The sequence below is a fragment of the Panthera onca genome, chromosome B4 (assembly GCF_046562875.1).
Source record: "Panthera onca isolate mPanOnc1 chromosome B4, mPanOnc1 haplotype 2, whole genome shotgun sequence".
NCBI lineage: Eukaryota > Metazoa > Chordata > Mammalia > Carnivora > Felidae > Panthera > Panthera onca.
The window spans coordinates 85375806-85395580 of NC_138345.1; the positions used below are offsets into that span (position 1 = coordinate 85375806).

The following is a 19775-nucleotide window of genomic DNA, read 5'->3' on the forward strand; positions in this document are numbered from 1 at the left end:
AAATACTATCCACGTAAAAATTCTCAAATGCAGTACAATAGCACTTAGCAAATTTTTAAGTTATAGTATTAACTAAAAATCATTAATTATTTTCTAGGCTAAATATTGGACTGAGAATTCTGACCTAATGTAGTTTTTTCCTCAAAGCAATGGCCCTTGTTATAGATGAAATATGATTTTTAGTTAAGAAGGAAATGTCAAATCAAACCATTTACATGTTGACAGTTCTCATAAAACAGTATAAACTTTCACGGAATCTAAGATGACCTCAATTGTTAGGTTGTACCATTATTTTATGAGATACTGCTAAAAAAATTGCTGTGATTAAAATAAAACAGCTCTTACTATTTAGAGCCTTTATTTTATAACTACCAAAAGAGCTTTTCTAGATGTAAACATAGATGATTTTAATCCTTTTAATCACTCTTGCACATTTTTTATATACACACACACACACACATGCATTAGGAAGTGTACATTAAATAAATTGAGTAAGGCATTTCTAAAACTTCTTCCTATTCAGTATATGGCTCTCCTAAATTAGTTTTTGAGTCAGCGTTCTCAGTGTTTGTGTTTCACACGTAAGCTTGTTCTCTTTGCCAGTGAGGCAGCATATCTTACTAGAGAGATCTGCCATTTTCTCCGGTAATTTCATCTCAGCTGCTCTACCTATTCAGTATGTTTTGATGCTGGTACTTTCTTGACATTATCAGAATGTGTCAACAGGAGAATATTTCAGACAATAATCAGGATTCATATTCATATTACTTCTTCAAGTGGTCCTTATATGGTTTGATTGCAATTTGAAATATATGAAATATGAAGAATTGCCATTGTCCAACCAAGCCACAGAATTAACCAAATTCAAGCATGCATAGGCTGTGATAGCTACTTTGCTACCTATGACCACCACCTGTCAAACAGGGATTGTTAAGAGACCTCTAGTGTGAGACATCCTCATTTCTAACATAATAAAATATGAAAACAATTGGTATCTTAGAATCAAAAGAAATTTTTCAAAAAAGGATTTATAAAGAAAATCATACTGTGGTATCATAAAACAATTTTGAGCTCTAATTAAGAGGATATATATGTGTGTGCCCATAGAATATATTATTCTAGAAAATAAAATGATAAACAAGTGATTTCTATAATCTCTAGATTGTTATATCAATTTGTTTGCATTTATTAAATATTGGGTAGTATAATTATGTCCTGTTGAAAAACTTTTACATCAAAAGTTGAATGATTATGGTCGTAAACTATATGTTAAACACTTAGAATTTATTATTTTGTGTGCTGTCATATATATGGTTAAAGAAAAACAGTCAATCTGATTAGGAAGTATTGAAAAGTCTTCATTATATTCTATGTGAACTAATATTTTTGTTTGATCATTAAAACGTGCTTTCAAAATTAACAAATGTTAAAAAATAAACTGTAAGTAAATGACCCAGCAATTGAATATTTCTTCATTTTCTCTCTACCTCAGGTCCCATAAGTAGTGTTCTGGTGAATAAATATGGTAGCCGACCAGTAGTGATGATAGGAGGTTTATTATGCTGCTTGGGAATGGTCACAGCCTCTTTTAGTACCAGCGTAATAGAGCTCTACCTCACTGTGGGATTCATTACCGGTAAGTCATTTTGTTTTCTGCTTATTTTCTTCTTAACACTTCCATTGTTTGCAAAGCTCTGTAAGAAGCATAAACAATAGAACATTTACATTGTTTTACTTGAGTTTGTGTCTTATAGCAGATGCTATCTTAAAGTATTTTCATCGAGTACAATGAAATACTAGCATGGAATGGCCAATCAAACTTATTTCAAGAAATGGAAGAAACAAAATATTAGACACATTAGGTGCTATGATATCAATGTCAAAAAGAAAACCATTTTCATTCAATTTTACCATTTCACCATTTGCTCATCAGCCAGTTAAGATGGGGTATTATGGACATAAACTTTCTGGCATATAAATAGCTTCATTTTTTTTAAAGTTATTTTTCATTACTTACCACTATTTGGAGTATCTGACTTATGACTCATTATAGGTTAAAAAATGATGCCAAAGTATATTTTCTGCATGCACTGATTTAGCTCTAACAATAGAATTATTTTTGTTTGTGTTCTGGTTAGTGGTAGGGCTCTGTATTAGGGTCCCTTCTTTTCCTTACAAAAGATTCCAGTTGCTTAAAGGCTCTGTAAGGCACATTTGCTGCTAATATTTTTAAATTTTATACTGTCACTTGATTACAGTTGTTCCTCATGTGTAATGTCTGTTGACCTAAACTGACCTAAATATGTACATTTGGAAAACACTACTTTTATTAGCCTTAACAATAAATTGCATTAAGCAAATCTACACGCAAAGTTTTAAGGAAAATTGGATTCAGTGTATAAAGAAATTGAATCTTTTCCTTATGCTCACAGCAAAACAGTAAGTGTATTTCTCTTTTTATAGTAATTTTAGGTCAGTCTAACCCTGCAGTGGCATATCATTTGATGAAAAAAAAAAATAAGATGTAGTAAAGCCTATAGTAATAGTGATGTTAAAATCTTTCTCTTTACAGCCTATCCACAACACTCTACCTTTTTGATGTGATAAAATACTTTTTGACATTGTAAATGAGAATCTTCTATCTAAGAATTGTCATAGTGCAGGGAACACCTTTTTTGTTTTGTGCAGAAATACCGTATATTGCATTTGACCATAGAAGTCAGGCTGGGCCCACAAACAGATGTAATATGGAAATGATCATTTTGATATTACTGTCCCACAAATTTCAACAGCGTTATATGCTATTCTGACTTCAATTCCATTTATTTTGAGTCTTGAAGACTTTGGTGCTTCTGGAGTCAACCCTTAAATACACCTATGAGATTTATCTTAAGGCGTTATCAGCCAATACTTTTTGATAGACAATCTAGTTTTAATCCTGACTTAGCACATATTAGCTGATCATGGGTAAATTAGCCTCTTTCTATCTTTTTGTCTTTAGAATATGGAAAATGATAGCTCTTTCCTTTTGGAGTTGTTGGGATGATGCATGCAAAAAATGAATACTCAGTACCTTACAGAGTGCCCAGAATTTCATTACTTTTAAATAAATATTTGCAGATAATTACCATCATAATGTCATTATATAACATCTTAAGAGTTTTAGAACTTACTTGACTTTGGCAAAACCCTCATTTGTTATTGTTGAGGGGATTGGAACTCAAGAAGTCTAAGTGTTTTGCCCAATAATGCATATAGGTGGGGCGCCTGGGTGGCTCAGTAGGTTAGGTGTCTGACTTCAGCTCAAGTCATGATCTCACAGTTTGTGAGTTCAAGCCCTGCATCGGGCTTTGTGCTGACAGTGTGGAGCCTGCTTGGGGTTCTCGCTGTCTCCCTTTCTCTCTGCTCCTCCCATGCTTGCGCTCTGTCTCTCTCAAAATAAAAAAACAAAACTTAAAAAAAAAAAATAACAAAAGTGGTCACATAAATTGCACTCTTGCCCACAAGGTAGCAATCTATTGTATATGTGTGTATATAAATATAATGCATATAAAAATATATGTTACATAAATGGAGAGAGAATTAGCCTATCTGTTTAATTACATGATTTTAAGTAAGAACTAATAATTCTGTCCTAATTTCAACCTATTCTATGAATATGGAAACATCAGAAGTTCTTGGGTTTAATTTTGTGCTTTTACATGAAAGCAATATGAAGCTGTCATACATGTCAAATGTCCAGTTATGAGAACCTCTTTGTTGATGTGCAATTCTGTGATAATAATTATCATCAAAAATTACCACCTGGTGTTGTACTTTGGGTCCTGACTTACCCACATGAATGTACCTTTTAAGGAGTGATTTCTTTTGTGAGTGACATAATGTGTTTGTGTTTTTCTTCCTTTTTGTCTTTCTTTTTAGGTTTAGGTTTAGCGTTCAACCTGCAACCTGCCCTAACAATCATTGGCAAATACTTCTACAAGAAACGACCCATGGCTAATGGCCTCGCCATGGCAGGAAGTCCTGTTTTCTTAAGCACATTGGCTCCTTTCAATCAGTACCTTTTTAATACTTTTGGTTGGAAAGGAAGCTTTTTGATTTTAGGAGGCTTATTGTTGAATGCTTGTGTGGCTGGATCCCTCATGAGACCCGTTGAACCCAAACAAGCTACGAAGAAGTCTAAAAATAAGATTGGCGTAAAAGAGAATGACCCAGATGTGAAGAAAAGCCATAGGAAGAAATCAAGATGGGAAAGAGTTAATAAGTATTTAGATTTCTCCCTTTTTAAGCATAGGGGATTTCTGATATACTTATCTGGAAATGTCATTATGTTTCTAGGGTTTTTTGCCCCCATTATATTCTTGGCTCCATATGCCAAAGACAAGGGAATTGATGAGTATTCTGCAGCTTTCTTGCTGTCTATTATGGCTTTTGTTGATATGTTTGCTAGACCTTGTGGAGGAATCGTTGCAAACTCCAAATTTATCCGACCCCGAATCCAGTACTTCTTCAGTTTTGCAGTCATGTTCAATGGAGTGTGTCATCTCCTGTGCCCATTGGCAGACGACTACACAAGCCTGGTGTTGTATGCTGTGTTTTTTGGTCTCGGATTTGGGAGTGTCAGCAGTGTCCTCTTTGAAACGCTCATGGACCTGGTTGGCCCTCAGAGGTTTTCCAGTGCTGTGGGACTCGTCACAGTGGTGGAGTGTTGCCCTGTTCTTCTTGGCCCTCCTCTTGCTGGTAAGAATCATTCTCATCCAGAGGAGAAGAGAGCATAGAAGGAATACCCACTAGCCAGGACCTTCTTTGGAATGTATGATATAATGTGGCTTATAACAATAAACATGAATAGCCTACAAGGCTGTGGGTGTGTTAACTTTAGGGTTTATTATACATGTATTTTTAAATTGCATAAATAGTTGATTTTAGACATAAATTTGCTTCAGAGCCTGGACCTATGAACTTAAGAATTTAAGTTAGACTGGGGCGCCTGGGTGGCTCAGTCAGTTAAGCGTCCGACTTCGGCTCAGGTCATGATCTCGCAGTCTGTGAGTTCAAGCCCCAAGTCGGGTTATGTGCTGACAGCTCAGAGCCTGGAGCCTGTTTCAGATTCTTTGTCTCCCTCTCTCTCTTACTCTCCCCCGTTCATGCTCTGTCTCTCTCTATCTCAATAAATAAACGTTTAAAGAAAAATTAAAAAAAAAATTTAAGTTAGACTGATAATTAGTAACATAATCTTCAGGTTTTTATGCATATCTTTTTTGTGCTTATAAAAATGTATCATAATAATAAAATTCCACCTTTTATTTATCATTGATGAACAAATTTCTGTTTATATTAAAAAGAGTCAAAAATTTAAAATAATGCTATCAAAAGGTCAGGATCTCTTTTCTTATTGGAGTACATTGGTTACATTAATATGTTACGTGCCTAAGGATAGCATACTTTTATAACATTGCTGACAGAAAAATATGCATATATATACATATGTGTGTGTATATATACATATATATATATATATATATATATATATATATATATATATATACAGGAAGGAAAAGAAATTTATTTTGAACAGATACTTACATTTCACACTTATAAACTATAAGGATTACTTTTAGATTTTTAAGATCTGAAATATTTCAGTCATGCCTATGAAAGTATCTGTGCTAGGGGCACCTGAGTGGCTCAGTCGGTTAAACATCTGACTTCGGTTCAGATCATGATCTCACAGTTCACGAGTTCGAGCCCTGTATCGGGCTCTGCACTGACAGCTCGGAGCCTGGAGCCTGCTTCGGATTCTGTGTTGCCCTCTCTCTCTGCCCCTCCCCACCCTCTCTCAAAAATAGATAAACATTAAAAACAATTTTAAAAAAGAAAGTATCTGTGCTAAATTGCACACTAAGGAGACTAAAACAAATGTATAAGTGCATTTTTGAAGTTAAGACTTTGTTTAATCTTAGACTTTCATGTTGTAAACATTATGTGGGTCAGTCTTTTCCAGTAACCACTGGAAACCATTGTTTTGCTTAATACTAAACTTAGGTATTCAGTTAGACTCTTGGCCTGACATCCGGTGGTCACAGTAACTGCCAGGCTCAATGTAAAGTTTTCCATGTATGTAAGTCAGTCTTTAAACTGTTTCCTACATGACATTTAGGTATAATTTTTTTAATACCAGTATAATTTACATACATTGTTACATTAGTTTCAGGTATACAATATAGTGACAAGGAATCATTTTGAATTGGGAAAATTTGTATTTAATTTGTTGATCTTAAGTTATCATTGACCTTTTGCCTTGCTTTTCCACTTGGTCAGGAATGAGTGGTACAGCTATTGACTTTTTCTGTCTACCAGGGAGGGCTGTCCTCTCCTGTCTAGCACAGATGTTTTGGGTGGTATACCTTTTAATATGTATATACTGTGGCACCAAAGCAATTTTCAAAAAGAATGAAAGCTAGTCTTATTTATCAGCCAAATGATTTTGCTGCATAAGACAAATACAATTGACCTGTCTTTTCCTACAGAATTAGTTTTACCAAATGGGTTTTAGAAGCCTATTCATGAGCAGCAGAATTCTTAGTATTAACAGAGAAAATTGTATTTCACCAGCCATGGTGGGACTAAAAAAAAAAAAAAAAAAGAAGTCAGGTCAACAAACATGGTAGGTAGGCTGTAAGAATGAAAATGAAGGAATATGATTTGATTATTTCTACCTGTGCTGAGAACCTGTATTAATGGGGCTTCTGGGTGGCTCAGTCGGTTAAGCATCCGACTTCGGCTCGGGTCATGATCTCACAATTCGTGAGTTCGAGCCCCGTGTCAGTCTCCGTTTTGACAGCTCAGAGCCTGGAGCCTGCTTCAGGTTCTGTGTCTCCCTCTCTCTCTGCCCCTTTCCCACTCATACTCTCTGTCTGTCTCTCAAAAATGAATAAACGTTAAAAAAATTTAAAAGAAAAAGAATATTTACATCAGTTTTAGTGTTCTTGAGTGCTTATTGTGTTGATATTGCCAAACCATTGCACCAGTAGTGACAAAGACAATAATTAATATGGGGCTCCTTGTTGAAGCTCTCAGACCATAGCCACAATTACCCATTTTTTTCATACTGTATATGTCTCCTGCTACCACAGATTTTCCTTGATGTTTAGACTGGCTTCTTTTCTATAGCCTTGATCGCTGATAGAATAATGTCTGGCACATGGAGGCACCCAGTAAATACTTTCGAATGAATGAGTGTTGTATTTACTTCTCATACAGTTGCTGTTGGTGCTACTTTTTTTTTTTTTTTTTTTTTTTTTTTTTTTTTTTTTTTGCTACTCTTATTAGTAGAGCAGTGGAAGGTAGAGAGAGTATGGTTTTGATTTTTTTTTTTTTTTTTCAGCTCAAATTTTCACTGCTGTCTCACAAACAGCTGAAGTTTCAGTACTGGAAATCACATCTGGTTTCTTGATGATGCTAAGAAATTCCCCAAACATTTAGAAAATATGTCAATATGGTAACCCAACGTGATATTAATTCTGATGGGAGCCATAGACCTAATGTTTATGTATTTAGAAGTAGAAAAATTATTGCATGAACAGAAATATTTGACTTAAGTTAGAATTGAAATGTAAGTTATGCATTATTGTTATGTTTATATATATGGCACACTTAAATAAGCCAATTTTAAAAGTCAATAAACCTTCAGGTTGTATGATACCAGGCTAGTTTTTAAATTTCTTAATAATCAGATGGGATACATACTTTCTTCCTGATTAGTATGGCCTTAATAGGTTCAGATAAACTAAAAAATTGTGATCAGCCTAAAGAGTTAATGACTCTTAACCAAGAGTTTCGCTGAACCTATTTTGCAGAGTAGTTAAGAACCAGAGATTCAGACAGATTTTGGTTAGATTCTGCCACTCACTGGCTATGTAACCATGGTCAAATTACTTCCTAGTGCTCTTATAAAGATTAAATGAGATATTACCTCATTTAAAAGTGTTGAGCCTAGGGGCACCTGGGTGGCTCAGTAGGTTAAGCGTCCTACTTCAGCTCGGGTCATGATCTCATAGCTCGTGGGTTCACAGCCCTGTATTGGGCCCTTTGCTATCAGTGCAGAGCCTGCTTCAGATCCTCTGTCCCCTCTCTCTCTTCCCCTCCCCTGCTTGTGCTCTGTCTCTCTCTCTCTCTCTCTCTCAAATAAATAAACATTAAAAAAAAAAAGTGTTTAGCCTAGTGCTGGGCATAGAGAAAGCATTGAGTAAATATTATGCCCTGTCGAGAACCTTATAAAAGCTTTTGTGTCTTACCTAAAAAATGTAATATTTTCCTCTGTATTTTCTTTATTGAAAAGAAGCATGGAAAGGATGAAGCAGTCTCAGTGTGTAAATATTAATAGATAAATAGATCTATTTATATACATATAAATACAAAAAACATGCCTCACACATATATGTATATGTATGTGTACATATTTACATACATGTAAATACATACATGTATTTACGAATATACACCCAAACAGATATATATACCTACTTTGTCTTGGTTGTACAATTTTACTGAGGGGAATATCTTTAATAAATTTAACATACTGGTAGTATAATGCTGTGTGTGCCTGTACATGCCTTTTCTATGCATATATAGAAGGCATAATTGAGGACTTTTTTTGTTAAAGTCTCATTCAATATTAAATAAGAAATAGGTATACTTATCGAAAATTTCATCATTTTATGGCTGTTTTATTATGCTATCTTAAAAGATATTCTTTTGTCTCTTAGGTAAATTGGTGGATCAAACTGGACAATATAAATACATGTATATGGCCTGTGGAGCTATTGTGTTCCTATCAAGTGTGTGGCTACTTATCGGCAATGCTATAAACTACAGATTGCTTGCAAAGGAAAAGAAGCTGGGAGAAGCAAGGAAGAAGAAAATGAGTTCGCCTGAGTCCAAAGAATCTGAACCTTTGAACAAATCTAAACATCATGATGTCAGCATCAAAAGTACAAGAACAGAGAATAATCCCTCAGAAAGAGAAACTAATATTTAATAAGAATCACATCTCTGATTTCAATGTTTATGACTTTCTTAGGAGTATTTTTTTTTCAAAATATTGGAAAGGTTTTTACTTGAAATGAGAAGTCATAATTAAGGATGGAAGTGAGATTTTCCTCAATGGCAAATTTTTATAAGTTTGTTTTTTAAAACTTGTTTGGGTAGTTAAAATTTGAGGTTATGCCTATAAAGAATCCATGCAATGGGTTTATTTCCATACGTGACTCTGGTTGTGGTGGTTAGAGTAATTGTAGAGTCTTCCAGCGACTTCTGGTCTTGGTTATAGAGATCTGAATCCCAAATCCCTGGTTTAAATAGCGAGAAGGAATATGTTTAATCAAATAAGAATACCCTGTCTAGATTTTAGTTTTCAGTGTTAGATGGAATTGAAGGAAAATGAATTTTCTTCTAATGTGCACATGCACACACACACACTCACCTGTATTTACACACATGCGCACAGAGTATCTAGAGGACAAAAGACAAATAGGTTCAGAAAGAATATTATCACTATACTTTTTTTTTTAACTTTAAAAACAAATCCGTGGAGAGTGAAGAAATGTATTAGGTCTGCATACTACTTTGTAGTGTAGATTTTAAATATAAGAACATGGGTGAAATGAAGATGATCTTAATTTGAAAACGCAACTAACTGCTGTAAAAAAATAAAAGTATTTGAAAAAAATAAATTTGAAATAAAAAAAACCAACCCTCCATTTTAAACCATTATTTCTGAGTACTGTTAAATTTGATGAATCCATGCATGTAGTTTCTTTGAGGATGGCCATTAGTACTTGGTGCTAGAGAATAGAACCCTCAAACAATTTTCAGAATTCTTACTTAATATATAAATCAAATTAAAAGCCTAAATGATTCTTAGCAATGAGCTACGTTCATTAATTTTAAAAGGATTTTAGTTGCTAAGCCAGAAAGTAATAAGCAGGGATTTCTTTTAATCAGAACTCAATCCAGACTCCCTGTCATAGACTTCAAAATGGAATCTACCAGCAACCTGGTTGACAGACTGACAAATAGGCCAAATTCTAATTTTTCCCAGTCATTGTAGCAGTGATCAGAGAGTTACTGTTATGAGTGACCCATCTGAATAAAGCTGACTAAGAGTGAGAGGTGCTTCTACTGAGGCCTCCAAGTTCTCCCATTTTTATCCCCTCGCCAAAATGCAAAAGCGAAACAGAGAAACCCCAATGGGCCTTTCACTCCACCACTGAGATTCCTCACCTTGTGGGAATGGCAGCTCTTCGAAATCCCACCTACTCCCAGTCAGACTTCCTGCTGCCAGTGAACATGACTAGGAGACTGTTAAAGGTTTCTAGAACTGGAAGCTGTATGTTAGTTGGCATATACTTGTGAAGGGTAGGCATAGTTTGTCATACGATAGTAAGAAGCTTGCAGCATTGCGGGCTGGGTTAATATAGCGGTTTCTCATTTTCATAGCGATGTTAAAACATCTGAGAATCTGAATCACCCTTGAGTATGGAAGTATATGACAGTTACTGTGCGCTCAGAACTATAAATACAATTTAGAGTAATAAAGTACTTCTAAACAAGGAAGAATTTGTGCCTTATGGCTAATGCGATAAGTATTTATATTAATAAATCTAAAGTTTAAGCATATGATTAATGAAAAACATTTAGTGCTTGATTATTGAAGCGATGTTACAAAATGAATTTGCCGTTCTTTTCTTTTTTAATTGCTGTAGAGGCAGGTGCTATTTTTGTTTCTTATAAGAGTGCACCTGGACACCAAGCTTTTGTGATATTTAATGTTAGGGATTTGATTTGTAAAATTTATGCACTGGTTAAGCATGGGGCTCATATTTAGGAAGCTATAGAAAATTCCACATCTCATTTATCTTTTTTGCAGATGAAGAGGTATTTGTATTTTTTAAATATTAAATAAAACAACTTGTGCCAATACGATAGGTAGATAAATCAGGCAAAATGTGGCAGTGTTTGGCTGTCTTTAATTTAGTTTTGCCCAGTCTTGAGTCTTGAATGAGCTGTTTTCATTTTATTAGTGCTTTTGTATTCAACTCTGATTCATCGTAAGAAATGCAACATGATAAATTGTGTAGTGGCTGTCCACTATTAAAGATTTCCAAAAACTGTCTTCAGATTCTCTGAGGATACCTATTTAAATTAATACAGATATAATATCCCAGGGGGAATAAACAGCAAAGTATTGATAGTGGGGTTTTGTGCCTAAGGCTTTATAGTCCTTTTTGTCACTTGCTGGTACAGACAAGCTGGTGGGTGCATTCCAGTGCCTTCCTCCATGGAAGGGGGTTTATTCACTTATTGATGAGGTTTTTGTCAGGTCAAAACCGATTCGAATTTGTTGTGTTGGTCTTTGGTCATCCTCATTAAATTTTCATTACTAACATTGTATATTAGATTGTTAAAAAAGAAAGGGAAGTAGGGGCGCCTGGGTGGCGCAGTCGGTTAAGCGTCCGACTTCAGCCAGGTCACGATCTTGCGGTCCGTGAGTTCGAGCCCCGCGTCAGGCTCTGGGCTGATGGCTCGGAGCCTGGAGCCTGTTTCCGATTCTGTGTCTCCCTCTCTCTCTGCCCCTCCCCCGTTCATGCTCTGTCTCTCTCTGTCCCAAAAATAAATAAAAAACGTTGAAAAAAAAAAAAAAAAAAAGGGAAGTAAAATTGCACAAAGCACGTGATAGATATGTAGCCATACCCAGCAGTAGCATTACACAACGTTACAAAATGTGCAAATATTAATTCCCATATGTACATGTTGGAAATTAGATCAGAACACACCTGAAACACTGACACAGACTCACGTACAGGATTGAGAATTGTTCCGGGGTAAAGTAATCTTCTAGTCATTCGCTCTCCACTCTCTTGAACTTGTTAGAATACCTGTTGCTTTAAGAGAATCTTTGGAGACTGAGCAGAAGGTACCAACCTAGAAATTCACATAGTTGCGTAACTAGAGGAAGCAGTATAGTTGGCCTCTGAGTCTGCAGCAATTAGCATATTTCTTCCCCTAGGGAATGATGGGTTTTAGATGTTCAAGGTGTCATGAAGCAAATTCAGAATATACACCATTAAATTTCCTTTTAGTGTCATTCCGTCACTGAGGAATTGTGCAGAAGGGAGGTTATAAACCAAGGTACCAAAATAATTCATGATCACTGGATACTTTTAGGTATTTTTCTACTTGTGATAACTGAGCAGCCCATGTCTTTCACAATTTAACCTTAAATATGCCTTCACTAATTTATGAATCGAATATTGGGTTTAGGCTTGTCCTGACCTATCCCTACTCTTTTTCCCTTTCTGGGTCAGTATCTAGTGTATTTCACATTGGAAGACCTGATGTTTTCTCAATGTAAATTCACAAGGCTCATGAGTTTCATTTCTTTAGTATCAAGTTCCAACCACCCTATCTCATGACCCATCCCCTGAAACTAGAAAATAAATAAAATAATTGTCTGATATATTTAAATGTGCACTTTCAAAATCTAGGCACGTTTTTTCACTCCTCCTTCTGTGGCTGTACATGACAATTGAGGATACAGGAAAAAGACTTCAAGATACATGATACAAATGTAAGTTTTTATATTGATGTCATAAAACATAGAGATATCCCTAATCACTTAATTCAAAATAATTTTCCATCCAAAAGGACCTTTTAAAAAAAGGCCCTCTCAAATGTATAATATTGCACACTTTTAATAAAACAATTAAAAATCATGATCATTAGGATGCATTTAACAGGGAGAAAGGATAGGAAGTGAAAAGAGAAGTAATATTTATAGCATGCATTTTGGCTACATAATGCCTTTTAATATTCAAACCAAATTATAAGTAGAGGCTATTGGCCTGATATAATAGATGAGAGAAACAAAACAAAAAAATCAGACACACAAAGTTCAGCTAATTACCCAAAGTTGAAAAGTAGTATGTGACAGAAATAGAACTAAAACTCAGGTTTATCTGAGAGCAGAAAGAGCCCCTAGGGTGTTCACTACCATGCTTTCTTCCAATAGAATCTATAGAAGCAAAGGTAGATAGAATATAGATATAAGAAATTTAAAACCTATATGGTAAACTAGTTAGGTTTAACTGTAATTTGTAATCTGATTTATTTAGTGTTCATTAGAGACTGTTTGCCATAAACTGAATATATAATTTCAAGTTGCTTGCTTTTCTAGCCCATGAAAATTATCCCAAATAATGGTAATGATTGTATAATAACCCTAATTGTTTTAATACAGCTTTTTTTTTTTTCATAAAAATAATGACATTTATATGACTCAGGCATAATATATTTTCCCCGAGGTTGGATTTAGAAGGAAAATGTTATTTTCTTTATGGATAAATAATTCCCATATTAGTTGCTACTTATTATGACTCAAAAATAAAAAGTACCTTATACAAATCATATTCAGAGATACAGAGATTCCCATTTATAGGATCATCCCAAGCTATCAAAGAAATTTAGAAAGATTGTAAGATATAATTGACTTGATTTATCTATAAAGTATTTATTTTCCTCATTGAATGCAACTGCCCCTTAAAGCCCTAACTCATTTTTCAAGTTTCCTTGAGCATCTGTAATTGCCATTCTCCATTCTGTCCATTTGTTCTTTAGACAGAAAAGTGTCATTGCTTTTGTCCTTTCCCTCTAGACTTTTGGCATCCATAGAATATTGTTCTCAAAAAATATATATATACATATATATATACATATATACATATATATATATATATATATATATATATATATATATATATATATATATATTGTTCTCCTTAGCATTGTCTCAGATAGTACACTTCTAGTGTCTTACATCTTTCACAAAACCACACATGCTGTATCTGGTCTTCTTTATTTGTGATTTGTAGGAATGGCCATATTCCTGGAGCCAGCAGTATATATTTTTGGCCATGACCTCTCATCTTCACAAATAAGAGAACTTGTGTGTGACTATAGGCTTGAGGTATCCTGCATAAGGAACGTGCTTATATTCTAGAAGACATTTTGTTAATGAGTCTTTCTTATGCATGATAGATATATAAATGAATATGATTTTTAGGAATCTAGAAAAATCGATCTTCCTGTCCTTGACACTCACTATCTTGGATGTTTCTAATTTTCTTAAAGTACCTCACAACTTTGAGAAACAAAAGCTTAACACCCCATCACAGCACCATTACATATCATCCTATACGCAGTTTTAATGTAATGACATCCCGACACATCATACCAAGTAGATTCCCTACCAAAACACTTCACAGTATCAAGAAGCATCAAAACTATTCAGATATAAATTGAAATTATCATCTTTACTTTATTCAACTCACTTTGTTTATTATGTTTTGATTTCCACACATCCATGTGCATGGTCTCCATGCACTTAGAAGCTGAGGGGCTCAATTATCAGTAATTATAATGCTTGTATAATGAAAACCATAAACTATCTTTGTTGGTAATTAAAAAATGAATAATTTTCTGAGCTCACATCATTTTTTATAGTTCTCATTTTCTCTTCTTTGCTCTCAATTGTTTGCACACTATTTCATTTTTAGCTCCTACAAGATCCTGCTATCTGATTGATGTTAGTCTTCCCCCACTACTGCCTTTCTTTCACTTTATTTCACTTACATGCAGTTCTTGAAAGAATTGTTAGAGTATTGAGAATCATAATTTTAAGTCCTTGCCTTAAGAGGAAAAGTAATACTGCAAGCAGAATGTTTGGCGTTAGTAGAGCATATGGGAATTTTTTAGACCAAATTATTTCTCCCATCGCACCCCTGTGCTACCGTAACTCCTCACCTCCTTTTTTTCCCTCATAACTATTAAAAAAATTATTTTTTTTCCTTTTGGGGTGCCTGGGTGGCTCAGTCGGTTGAATGTCCAACTCTTGATTTCTACTCAGGTCATGATCTCAGGGTTCGTGAGTTTGAGCCCCACATCGAGCTCCACACTGAAGTGCCCAGCCTCCTTGGGATCCTCTCTCTCTCTCTTTCTCTCTCTCAATCTCTCACTCTCTCTGCCCCTCTACCACACATGCACATGCAGGTGCTCTCTGTCTCTCTCAAAATAAACTTAAAAAAAAGATAAATAAAAATTATTTTCCTTTGTTTTTCACAATATCTAGGTCAGCTTCTTTAACATTTTTCATCTAATTCTGGGCATTTTTAATATAGAATTCTTGTTTTTCTGGTGGGTTTTAGTTACACTTCCCCTATGTGCATGAATGCCATGTTTTCCAGTGTCTGTATGTACTTATTAATAGTGTGAGTAACATTCAGGAATATTTCAGTAGGTGATTAATTCATTACTTTTTCAGCAAACATTTCTTCTTCACATGGCAAAACAAGCTTTTTTTATTTCCTTGTTTAAAATTCACATATGGCAAAATAAGAGAGGCTCTGTATGAAAACACAGATATTCAATATCTGTCAAGGCATAAGTTGGTAACAAGTTCTGTTTGGGGACACCTGGGTGACTCAGTAGGTTAAGCATCCACCTTCAGCTCAGGCTATGATCTCGTGGTTCATGTCAAGCCCCACATCGGTCTCTGTGCTGACAGCTCAGAGCCGGGAGCCTGGTTCAGATTCTAGTCTCCCTCTGTCTGCCCCTCCCCCATTTGCACTCTGCCTTTCTCTCCAAAATAAACATTAAAAAAATGTTTTTTTAAGTTTCATTCAAATGAACAAAAGAATGGAATTCTTATGTGAATTTCAGGGTGAAATTTTAAAACACATTCTTTTAAGCTTTTTATGCTGCATTTGTTTTTGTTTTACTTTAATATGCATCTAAAAAAGATTTTGAAGTTAGTCCTAGTTTATATAGCTTGTTCATTAGAGTAGAGTACAAATTTTGGATATACTATTTAAAGGACTTTATTTTTCTACCACATGCTTTCTATTTCTAACTGAAGGATGAAGATTTCTGGATTTAGTGAGAAAGGATACGCAAACTAAAATGTTTATTTTCTGATCATTAGATGTAATTGTATTTTGATTTGTATTGTATTTTGGGTCTGATCTATTTATGTATCAAAAATATATTTAATTCATTTCATCTTCTCAACCCTCTAAATTAGGTTTGTTAGATATGCATGTTTGTACAGAATAAGACTATAACAGGTTAAGGGCTTTGCCTAAACAGATGTTTTGAATTTTGAATAAATGCAGGGTAGGAAGTAGAACCCAAGTCTTTTGAATCCTGACTCATTTTTTTTTTCTCCATTGCACTGAATAGGCCATACTATTTGTAATGGTGAACTTTATAGACTGAATACAAATTTACCTGGAAATGTTTATTCTAACCTTGCTTCATAAAACCTTTATTTCCAGAGTGAATATATTTCTCCTGAGTCATACTTTGCAAAATCACATTTGTAAATTGAATTTGAAGAATATTTAATGATTTCCCACAGTAGATAATTCTGAGTAAACTGGACATAATAATTGGTGGGATGAATGATTGTGCACAATATGTATTGTTATAGCAATATCTAAGTCATTAAACATACTCTCCAATAATGTGTTTATAGAAACCATGTGTCAGTAGTCCATTAATTCCTTTATTGTGTATGTTCATACTTTATTTTAGAAGCATCATTCACTTGTTTCCTAAAAATTTAATGCCAGAGCACAGAAAACACAAGTGTGTTAAATTATTAAGTTCTATGCAAGAAATTATTGCCACTGTATAATCTTGAAGAGAACACTCAACAATATTTCTTGATCCAGGTATCTGAGGATGGGTTGATAAAATTATTAAGATAAAATCTATCTAGAAAATTCTTGCTTTGTTAAATGGTCATTTCATGTATTTAACACCAAAATCTACAACAGAGGTCTGGCAACAGTAAAACTATAGTTTCTTTTACCTTAGAGATACCATCTTCCTCTGTCCCCATTTATCTAGATAGATATTATTTTCAGATTTTCCCTTTGATTCTATTCTAGAAAAAAATCAGGTCTAAATAGAAAATCCCTTGTGAAGGGGATAGTGGTTGTTATTAGGAATTTGCTCTGTGAAAGTGTAAAAACAATTTGTACTCTGTATTTGTTTGCTTAATTCATCAAGGCTATTCACCCTAAGAACATACTTTAATAAAAGTTTTGATAAACTGATGTGTCACAGTAAAATCTTTCATGAACAGGGCACATTACGTGTTTGCGGTCAGTGACGTGTTATTCAGCCAAACAGATATCCATATGTACTCACTGCCTTGTCATTGGGATGGGAAAAGCCTCAGTAGCTGCAGTGAGCGCATCAATAAATATGAGGCCCCTTCTTTGTAATGATGATAAAAATGAGATCGCAAATTGCTTAGATACGAGTCAGGTATAGAAATTCCTATGTTGGATATGGGAGAGTAGGATATTTCCACATATTTGCTAAATATTCCCTCCAGCTATTTTAAACTACTGTGTTGATTAGTATTTCCTAGGGTGAATAATTTCCCATTTCTGAGGAATTTAAAAAAGTATTTTATTGGGGTGTCTGGGTGGCTCCGTTTGTTAAGCATCTGACTCTTCATTTTGGCTCAGGTCATGATCTCATGGTTCTTGGTGTGGAGTTCCACCCCTTGCTGTCAGGCTCCACGCTGACAGCACGGATCCTGCTTGGGATTCCCTCTCCTTCTGTCTCTGCCCCTTCCCTGCTCGTGCTCTCTCTCTGTCTCTCAAAATAAATAAACTTAAAAAAATGTAAAAGAAAATTTTTAAAAATTACTATTTATATTCCTTCAATAAACATTTTTTTCTTATCCCATTGGTATATTGGAGCAGATATTAAAAGTAAAATTATGGGATAAAAGTCATGCATAATGACATGTTGTTAAGAAGACAAATAAAAGATATTCCTTAGCAATAGCCACATCTAGCTAACTTTTGCGAGAATCCTTTAGGAGCTAGATTTAGGGGTTAATCTGTAGGATTACTTTTTTAAAAAATATAAATTGTATCTTGGGCTGTATTTTTATGATTTTTTAAGTGGAAGAATTAAAATGTAGTTGCTTTGTTCATCCTAAAGACCACTGAACAAAATGATCCTACTGTCACAGGGCCTATAGACTACAATTAAAATTAAAGAGAAATTAAGAGACAGGGTGGTTTTGCTTGATAGGTAAGATGATTCGGTCAGTTGTTTTTATGACCTAAACCATGGTTGCATATAATTTCACTTTCCAAAAAAATCAGTAAGGTATAAAATAATTTGAACATCGATCAAAGTTTTAAAATGTAAGATAGAATGCACTTCTTTTTGCCTTCTTACAGATGAAGGTACTTAAAGTATATGTACTCATTTCTATAATTTTTGCATATCCAGTAGTTCTGGACTTGGTAAATAAAACATGGGGGGAAATTAAAATGAAAGAGCTAGCATTTTCATACAAATACATATTTTGTTGTTAATTAAATATAATGTAGATCTATTTCAATCAGGAATATATTATGTTGTTGATTATTTTAAAGTATATTCAATTCAATATGTTCCTACTTTATTTTTTTCCTACTTCTTCATTTTTAATGAAACTTGTTTCACTACTGAATCATTTACCACTTAACTTTCATTTATACTGTCTCCGTTAATTGTATCTTCTGTTTCTCAGCATAACTAATTTGAAACCAAATGTTGAATTCCTTTATGGGAGTACATATTTTGCCTGCAGTTTTGAATATATTTTCAAATTCATCTGTTTCTTACTAGAATGTGAGTTTCTTGCAGACAAAAATGTTAGTTAACTTTGTTATAATAACAGCTTAAATGCCTACCTAGCTAAGTACCATGCACAGAATAATTCATTTATTGAAATAAATAGATGGATCTAGATTATTAAATTAGTACTATAGCATCCTATGATGCAGGTTGAATGGATATTAGAGGTATTCTCTGGCTAATTTTCAAAGTAAGGTATAGAAAACAAATACCTGTACCTTTTTTGTTCTTAAAATTGATAATTCTGCTTTGAGGAATTCATTTTTATTTCATTAGTAAACATTCTGGGTAAATTCTGAAATATGCAGTAGCCAAACTTCCATGGTACATATTAACTAGTTTTATTTACAAAATCAGAAATGCACTATTAGGCTTCCTGGAAATAAATGTTGACAATGATTTTATTGACCAGAGGTGCTACTTATTCCCAATATTTACATTCATCATAAGTGCTCTTGTCTACTAAGCTTTGGTTCTTTTTTGGGTGTGGGTAGGGGGAGAAGCACACAAAACTAAAGCATCTTTTTGTCTGAATTATGCAATTTAGCATTGTATATATTCCCTTGTACCGTATTCTTATTGTATTTTAATTATTATTTCTTATTGCTCACTAATTTTTATTGCAGGCCTATGCTGTTTCTTGGAAAGTATATGAATATATATTTATATAATATATAGAAAACCTGTATTGCATATTAGGTTAAAATGACAAATAAATATTCATGCTAAATTTTGAAATGAAATCTGCCACGGCTTTTTTTAAGGACCATTAAATGCTATGCTATACTATGCTAATCAAAACAATTTCCCACATCAGCTCAAATATTAGGGTACTACTTTTTTCAGAATGCACAAAATTGATGAATGTTATTGGAAGTCAAATACAGCCAAAATACAAATTATTCTTAAGGGCTAAAATGAATGTCTACTGTTTGTTATTTTCCATGAGTATACAGAAGGAACACACTCATTTTAAAAAGAAAATATTACCTGCACCATAGAAGTTC

At 34.1% G+C, this 19775-nt stretch overlaps 1 protein-coding gene across 7 annotated transcripts in view; it reads left to right on the forward strand.

Moving 5' to 3' along the window:
* SLC16A7 (solute carrier family 16 member 7) overlaps positions 1-9068 on the forward strand; it is a 191472-nt gene extending 182404 nt beyond the window's left edge. For all 7 annotated transcript variants that reach the window (XM_060657092.3, XM_060657094.3, XM_060657095.3 and 4 more), the window contains 3 exons: positions 1493-1636; positions 3922-4740; positions 8769-9068. In XM_060657092.3, the coding sequence (XP_060513075.1) occupies positions 1493-1636; positions 3922-4740; positions 8769-9040 (1235 nt within the window). In that variant the 3' untranslated portion in view covers positions 9041-9068. The remainder of the gene's footprint in view (positions 1-1492; positions 1637-3921; positions 4741-8768) is intronic.
* The last annotated feature ends 10707 nt before the right edge of the window (positions 9069-19775 follow it).